The sequence below is a fragment of the Brachyhypopomus gauderio genome, chromosome 4 (genome assembly GCF_052324685.1).
Source record: "Brachyhypopomus gauderio isolate BG-103 chromosome 4, BGAUD_0.2, whole genome shotgun sequence".
Classification (NCBI taxonomy): domain Eukaryota; kingdom Metazoa; phylum Chordata; class Actinopteri; order Gymnotiformes; family Hypopomidae; genus Brachyhypopomus; species Brachyhypopomus gauderio.
In genome coordinates, this window is record NC_135214.1 from 22,517,898 (window position 1) to 22,526,719 (window position 8,822).

The 8,822-nt window shown below is 46.1% G+C and overlaps 1 protein-coding gene across 1 annotated transcript; it reads right to left on the bottom strand.

Moving 5' to 3' along the window:
* Positions 1–7,064: 7,064 nt before the first annotated feature.
* On the bottom strand, positions 7,065–8,412 carry LOC143512577 (rhodopsin). Its single transcript, XM_077003077.1, has one exon. It carries the CDS (start codon positions 8,283–8,285, stop codon positions 7,227–7,229), a length of 1,059 nt encoding a protein of 352 aa, XP_076859192.1. The 5' UTR covers positions 8,286–8,412; the 3' UTR covers positions 7,065–7,226.
* Positions 8,413–8,822: the final 410 nt, after the last annotated feature.

Sequence of the window (8,822 nt, forward strand, 5' to 3'; positions counted from 1 at the left end):
AATTCATAAATTCCCTGTACCCTTTTTTCATTCATATCAATCCGGGCTGCTGAAATATGTTGTACGAAGCTTTGCAGCATTATAAAAATAACATGACCTGGTATTGCTAAGGGTAGCACATGCACATTCCCAGTCATAGACCACCCAATAAACTGCAAACTGGACAAGAAGTTTCATTTTCGCACAAGAAGAATACATAAGAGTGGTGTTCAGAACTGGATCTCAAATCCGGTTCTGGAGTTTGTAAACCCTAGTTGATTAAATTATTAACTTGTTCCCTATATCAGTCCCCCCAGGATTTCGCGGGCCTTTTTTGTGATTGTTGCGGGCTAAAATGTTTGATGTTGCGGGTGTTTTTCAAAAAAATTGCGATGGAAGTTGCGGTGTGTTTTTGCTTTTTTGTGAGTACATTACAATAGGGAGTAAATGTTGTATGGTTTCCTCTATTTAGTAGTCCATTTTAATGATCTATTTACCTATTTATTCAGGGTTGCCATCATTTCAAGATCGCTTGAAGTGAGATTTGAACCTTTGGGGGGGGGCTGGCGAACATTAATTGTTGACGGGGAGGGGGGGCGGGGTTAGCGAACGTAAGTTGTTACCGGGCGGCCTGTAAAATGGACACAAATTAAGTATTTAGACCCTCGCCGCTTGCGTGCGCTGCAGTGACTTCGCGGGCTACCGTTGCATTGTGGGGAATGTAGTGTTTGTGGGTGCAAAACACCATCGGGCGGCTGTGGCCTGCGGGCCGGTTCTAATAGTAATTAAATATCATCCAGGGGGCCATAGATAATCAATTCGCGGGTTGGATCTGGACAGTTTATCCCCGTTTTCATGTAGTGTACCGGGATACTGCTTTTCCCGATCTTTTTGCCGTTATTTTCGTCGCTCATGCTGCTTTCAGTCTGCTCCTCTTGAACGTATATACGGAGGTAAGGCGGGCGTTTGTCGACGTCACATCAAGACGACATCAGTGATTGGTCAAATTTGCGGGAAAGTTGCGGTGATTGGCTGAAGTTGCAACACCGCCCTGAATTCGCGGAGTTTGCTTGAAGTTGCGTTGAAGTTGCAAATCGCAACATCGCAACTTTCTGGAGGGTCTGCTATATACACCTGACTCCTGGGTAACACCTGACTCCTGGATAACACCCGACTCCTGGTTGACACCTGACACATGGGTAACACCTGACTCCTGGTTGACACCTGGCTCCTGGTTGACACCTGACACATGGGTAACACCTGACTCCTGGCTGACACCTGACTCCTGGGTAACACCTGACTCCTGGCTGACACCTGACTCCTGGATAACACCTGACTCCTAGCTGACACCTGACGCATGGGTAACATCTGACTCCTGATTGACACCTGACTCCTGGGTAACACCTGACTCCTGGGTAACAACTGACTCCTGGATAACACCTGACTCCTAGCTGACACATGGGTAACACCTGACTCCTGGTTGACACCTGACTCCTGGTTGACACCTGACTCCTGGCTGACACCTGACTCCTGGGTAACACCTGACTCCTAGATGACACCTGACTCCTAGCTGACACCTGACACATGGGTAACACCTGACTCCTGGTTGACACCTGACTCCTGGATAACACCTGACTCCTAGCTGACACCTGACGCATGGGTAACACCTGACTCCTGGTTGACACCTGACTCCTGGGTAACACCTGACTCCTGGGTAACACCTGACTCCTGGATAACACCTGACTCCTGGCTGACACTTGACTCCTGGCTGACACTTGACTCCTGGGTAACACTTGACTCCTGGGTGACACCTGACTCCTGGCTGACACCTGACTCCTGGTTGACACCTGACTCCTGGCTGACACCTGACTCCTGGTTGACACCTGACTCCTGGGTAACACCTGACTCCTAGATAACACCTGACTCCTAGCTGACACCTGACACATGGGTAACACCTGACTCCTGGTTGACACCTGACTCCTGGGTAACACCTGACTCCTGGGTAACACCTGACTCCTAGATAACACCTGACTCCTAGCTGACACCTGACACATGGGTAACACCTGACTCCTGGCTGACACCTGACGCCTGGGTAACACCTGACTCCTGGCTAACACCTGACTCCTGGTTAACACCTGACTCCTGGTTAACACCTGACTCCTGGATAACACCTGACTCCTGGATAACACCTGACTCCTGGATAACACCCGACTCCTGGTTGACACCTGACACATGGGTAACACCTGACTCCTGGCTGACACCTGACTCCTGAATAACACCTGACTCCTGGGTAACACCTAACTCCTGGCTGACACCTGACTCCTGGGTAACACCTGACTCCTGGCTGACACCTGATACATGGGTAACACCTGACTCCTGGCTGACACCTGACTCCTGGGTAACACCTGACACATGGGTAACACCTGACTCCTGGGTAACACCTGACACATGGGTAACACCTGACACATGGGTAACACCTGACTCCTGGCTGACACCTGACACATGGGTAACACCTGACTCCTGGCTGACACCTGACTCCTGGGTAACACCTGACTCCTGGCTGACACCTGACTCCTGGGTAACACCTGACTCCTGGGTAAAGGGAGGGTGAAAAACCTGCAGTACATGGACCATAAGGACTGATGTGAAAACCTCTGTTACATGGCAAAACGCACGCAATACAATGCTAATATAACACAAAATAAAAAAGTTGTAATATCCTTTGTTATTGGCCAAGCCGCTCCTCAAGATAACTGAAGATATGTGCCATCGCCTGGATGGAAATAAACAACAACAAAAAAAAATGCGCAAAGTTAGGCAATAGCATGACGGGATTTACCACGCAGTAACGACGCATGTTGTAGATCCTGTGGAAGATCTATGTATAAACGTATCACACTGCAGTTAATCATGATGCTCTGTGTGAGTGACACCAGCGTCACGCAAACGCCCCCACGAGACACCAAACCTGGCCAGCTGACCTTGATGGGTGGTTGCCATGGAGACTGAGTGAAGAGTGTTCTGCATCACTTGTGTGGAGTCTGAAAGGTTCAGTGTTCAAGCAGGAGAAACGCAGTTTGTCATCGCCACTGTAGTTTTTAATGACAAATTAAAATACGCATTAACATACCGCTAACGTATTACCATCCGCTTAGACAGTACGACCAGAGATTTGGCCGTCTTCTCAATGATCAAGAAACATACGAAATTATGAGACTAATTCTATATGTAGGAAAACATTAGATGATTTTGTTAGCTATCATATGTAAGTGGAACATACTCAGTTTCACCCACATTAGCAATCTAAGTTAACAAGGCATGAACTTACCATAATCTAACGCTTCCTAAAGTTTATATAGAAACATCGGCACTGCACGCAAGTAAATTTATATCTATAAAACCGCGGCGCCCATTCAAGCGGGTGGGGGGTGGGGTTGTTTCATATCTGTATTGTTTATTTAATTAAGATGTAAATTTGGCAACTATTGTTATTTATTACATAATGTTATGGCCATTTAATATTGTGAGTTATCAAATCTCACAATTTTTCTAATTGTGACGTTTTCAAATCGTGTCAAATATCGTATCGTGTAATGGTATTGGTTTCTTCCAGAAGTTGTGATGATATCGGTTGACTATCGCGCCAGCAGACGCGGGTGTCCTGAATACGCGTCAGATCCGTCAGGCTGCTGAATTATCCTGACGTGGTTAATACGGAGCATCAACCCCTTTTTCAAACGTGTGAAAGTGAAATGCAATTAGTCATACGCATTTAATTGCATTTGAGAAATATTGGCACCTATGCTTTGCGACATAGGTGGCAATGGCTAGTTAACCAGAATCGCCATCGCTCGAACAGACGTCGCTGCTCGCTATTCACGCTATTTTCCATGACAACGCTGGGCAGGGCCATCTTGGTTGACTTTGTGTTGGAACTTCCGGTGCTACGGATACGCTGATAACGATTACAAGCAAAACGACAACAAACACAAAATGACTAGCATAATATGTTCAGTTAGAGCAGAGGTGGCCAACCCGTCAGAGACCAAGAGGGGTGGCGAGTGTAAATTATTAGCGGGGGGGATATAAAATGGACACAAATTAAGTATTAAGTAAAAAAACAAACACAAACTTCGATATAAACATAAGGCGTGATGTGCTTCAGGACTTTGTCACGTTTGGAGCACACTACGAGCTCTGTTATGTACGCAACTGTTTTTTTCTAGGTAAAAAGTGGATAAACTCCGTTATCAACACTTGTTACAACGCCACTGACCTGCGCTCACTTTTAGGAAGAAAATAACAGACAGTGTCAGTAGTTTTTAAACCTCCCTCAGTCGTGTGCGGTGCCTTTGCTGCACCTCGTATGTGGTTTATTATAAACGTGTGACAGAAGAACCGCGTCTCACCAACGAGACTCCAATCACAATAGCACAGACACTTCATACCGCTAGTCTCCAGTTTTCCACTACGCCGGTTTTAAAAGTATTAGCGGCTCGCTGGGCTTGTAAACAAACCGCACACCACGAAGATGTAGCAGTGCTTGACCAACAGTGTTACGAACACAGCTCGAAAAGATCTGAGTGTTGTGGGGCATCTTATAACTTATATCCACCGCCTTCCAAAGAAGAGGACCTGCGTCTAAGGCTGAAGGCGCTAAATTTAAAACATCCACCCAAACGTCCATGCGTCTGCTCTTACCAACACCAGATCATCCTTATCCCGAGAAATGGCTCGGTTATGAAGCTCCGATGAAGCAAACGCGTCGGGTGCTTGTGAGGCTATCAGATAAGTAACTTTTATAATCAGTGGCCACATCTTTTCCTTGCATTCATTTTATAATTTAAAGTAATTAAGTAAAGAAGTAAATAGACAAGAATGCCTATTTTATGAAAAAAATCATTAAAATATAGTAGTGTACACTAATGCAAAAATAGCTGACCGGAAGTTCTAACACAAAGGCGGAAGAAACACACACTTGAAAGTGGGCGTGGCGAAATACGGTGAATAGTGACTTGTGTTAGCATCGCCAACCCCGTCGACAGGGGGGGACAACCGGGTCTGTTGTCCCGGGCCCTAGGGCCAGGGGGGGCCATCAAAGAGCCCAGCAATTTAATTTTTATTTAAAGTCTATAATTTTTAAATAATCTTGAAATCTTTCATTAATATAAAATTATGTACTCATAATAAGCTCAATGGCTCAAATATATATGTTTTTTACCTATCTGCATATTTTCCATTAAGTGCATACACCCCCGCCTCCCACTGGAAAATGGTTTGATCGAGCACCGACCGTAGCCGGCTGGTACTGGCCCAACAGCGGGAAATACAGTGGTGGATAGTTAAAGTAAATACAGAAATCTGGAGCGCAGAAAAGAAAGGAAAAACATCACATGAAACTTTCTTGTCCCGGGCCCCAGCAAGACTGTCAACGGGCCTGAGCATCGCATTCTGTTTATTGCTAGATTGGCAAGATTCGAAGTGAGAGAATGAGTGTCAATTTCAATAACCATATGAGCACAAATAAGTAACACGAAAATCTGCAGAAAATTATTATTATTATTTTCTGGGGAAGGACCGTCACAACCCCCACATCTAAAAACGAGTTTACATGGTGCTCAGGTCGTATTCCTACATATAACTATATACCTAACACTACTTCAGAAAACAAATGTCACTGACACAAACAGTAAACACAGTATTGTTATGTGTGTGTGTGTGTGTGTGTGTGTGTGTGTGTGTGTGTGTGTGTGTGTGTGTGTGTGTGTGTGTGTGTGTGTGTGTGTGTGTGTGTGTGTGTGTGTGTGTGTGTGAGAGAGAGAGAGAGAGACAGCACCAATAGTATTCTGATATCAATGTAATAGTGCTCTGGTCACTATGGTAACCATAGAAGGTCATTACTGAAGCTCTCTGAAGCTGTTTTGTCTTGAAACTCTTTCTGCTACGTTATTTAATAGACGTAAGGCCGTTTGGTGCATGTGGCCCTACAGACACAAAACAGAAGACATGTATCCAAACCCTGAACCTGGAATGTTGTAAATATACACATATACACAGGGCTAATAAGAAGATGCTAATGAAGACGGTGTGGCTATAGCATTAACGCAAACAGCACAGCCATCTCCACAGTGAAAGCATCACAGCATATTATAAACACCACTTACAATTATGAATAAAAAAACATTTTCAATCTGAACTTTTCAAATCTTTCATTCAAAAAACTAAATGACAAAGCTTTGATGTTAATGTAGGTGTGTAAGTGAGAGTGTGCATGTGTGCACCCCAGAGTCCCTACTAATAAACATGTGGGTGTGTAGGTGAGAGTGTGCATGTGTGCACCCCAGAGCCCCTACTAATAAACATGTGGGTGTGTAGGTGAGAGTGTGCATGTGTGCACCCCAGAAAACTAATTGTTTCCCTGCATGTAAAATATGACCTATACATAAATAAACATAATCTGCTTATGCTGCGTTTGTCACACTGACCTCCTGCGTGTTAAGTACATCAGTGTTTATCCTTCATACCACATAGTCATACATATGTGATGTAATGCCTCATAAACCTTGCACAGCTCTTAATCCAAGGTGACATGAGATTTAAAAGTGTAGACCTACCAGGTAAGACGTGCTTACCAGGTAAGATGTCATAATTTCCTTTGCAGTGCATTTACTAATTTATATTTCTAATTCAAATTAAAAAATTTATTCTTTTACATACAAAAATTCCTTAATGTGGTCTCCTAACTGTTGCATGAGAAGCAGAATAATTTTATATTCAAACACAAACATCGAATTTCAGTAAAGTCTTTTTATTTGTTTCGAGATACTAATTTAACATGTTTGGTTAACAGTGCAGCTCAGTTAAAACATGAACAGGGCATTTCATTTGCAATGTGCATTTTTATTTTTACGTTGCCTTGATTACATGCTTCTACAATCACAACAAAGCCAGTAATGGTAGGAGTCCAACAGGAAAGTGCTAAGATATTTTTCATTTTGTCACATATTAGAAATAAAACAAAAAGATCTTACGCACAGTTACATCGGACTTGCGGAATGTACATTAACAACTCGGACATGGTCCGTCCTCTCTCTCCTGTTTTTAGGTCGAACCGACTGGGTTTCGTAAAAGTACAAAAAGATGAAATGACAGACATTTCTTTAAGTGACTGAAGTCTTCGTCTCGGTCTCAGAGGTCGTAGCGGGAGGAGCTCGGAGGGAGTCGGTGCGGAACGCTCGTCACTGCCTTTACGCTGGGGACACGGAGGAGACGGAGGAGGCCTCGGTCTTGGAGGCAGTGGTGGAGGCACCTTCCTCTTCCTCAAACGGATTCTTGCCACAGCACAGCGTGGTGATCATGCAGTGGCGGAACTGCTTGTTTAGGCAGATGTAGATGATGGGGTTGTAGATGGCGGAGCTCTTGGCGAAGAAGGCCGGCAGGGTCATGAGCACGGGCCCAAATTCGGAACCCTGGTGTGTGAAGATCCACCAGGCCGTGTGAGCATAGGGCAGCCAGCAGATCAGGTAGCCGACGAACATGACAATGACCATGCGGGTGACCTCGCGCTCGGCCCTCTGGGTAGTCTCGGACTCCTGCTGCTGGGCGGCAGCCTCCTTGACGGTGCAGACCAGGCGGCCGTAGCAGAAGCAGATGGTGAAGGTGGGAGTCAGGAAGTGGACGGTGAACATGTAGATCACGAAGGATTCGTTGTTGAAGCCTTCAGCACGTGTGTAGTAGTCGATACCGCACGAGCACTGCATGCCCTCGGGGATGTAGCGGGACCAGCCGAGCAGGGGAGGTATGACACACGCCAGGGCCATGACCCAGGTGAAGGCCACGCCCATGATGGCATGGTTCTCGCTGAACCGGAAGTTGCTGATGGGCTTGCAGACGACGAGCCACCTCTCCACGGACAGCACGGCCAGACACCAGAGGGAGTTTATACCGCCGAAGGTGGCGAAGAAACCCTCCAAGTTGCATCCGAGGCGCCCGAAAACGAAGTAGCCATGCAGGGACGTGTACATGGTAGTGGTGAAGCCTCCGAAGATCATGAACAAGTCGGCGATGGCCAGGTTGAGGAGGATGTAGTTTAGGGGCGTCCGCAGCTTCTTGTGCTCGATAGTGACGTACAGCGTGAGGAAGTTGATGGGGAAGCCGATGATAATGAGGAAGAACATGTAGGCGGCCAGTCCGGCGTACGCCCAAGGCTCCACCAGGTAGTACTGTGGGTAATCATAGGGGCTCCTCACCACGCCGGTGGCGTTGGACATGGGCACGTAGAAAAACGGCCCCTCTGTACCGTTCATGGCTGCGGTCGGGTAGTGCGCTGGCCCTGCTGCTGTGTTCTTTGTGCCGGAGGGAGCACTGTGGGGCGAGTCTCTGTGCTACAGATGCACAGGCCGTGCGGCCCCTTCGCTTTATAACACAGCTGGGATTACCAGCGCTTTCCAAGCCGTCAGCACAAAACGATTTAGGCCACAGATAATAAAATAATCCCGCCCATCGCACCGCTGCATATCTGGCAACTCATCAAGTTATTAAGGTTACCTGACCAACTCTGGGAGAGATGCATACCTGCTGACTGGTTAAGTCCAGGTGGGATTATCAGAAATAAGCTTTGTTAAACTTGGTGATAATGGCTCATTGTGGAGAGCACAAAGGTGCTTCTTCAAATTCGGGTCATTGTATGGAGTGACACTGAAGGACCAGACCAACATGCACTTCCTCATCCCGAGCAGGTGATTTAAGATTGAGGATTGACATAGCAGCAGTAGCCTGAAATGTTGATTTTAAACTGCATTAAAGGGGCAAGGTTAAAATATTAAGTTCTCAAGTTTTTCCTT

Bases quoted from the DNA above. Each gene is read 5' to 3' on its own strand.
- LOC143512577 (XM_077003077.1), bottom strand. From the start codon at position 8,285: ATGAACGGTACAGAGGGGCCGTTTTTCTACGTGCCCATGTCCAACGCC.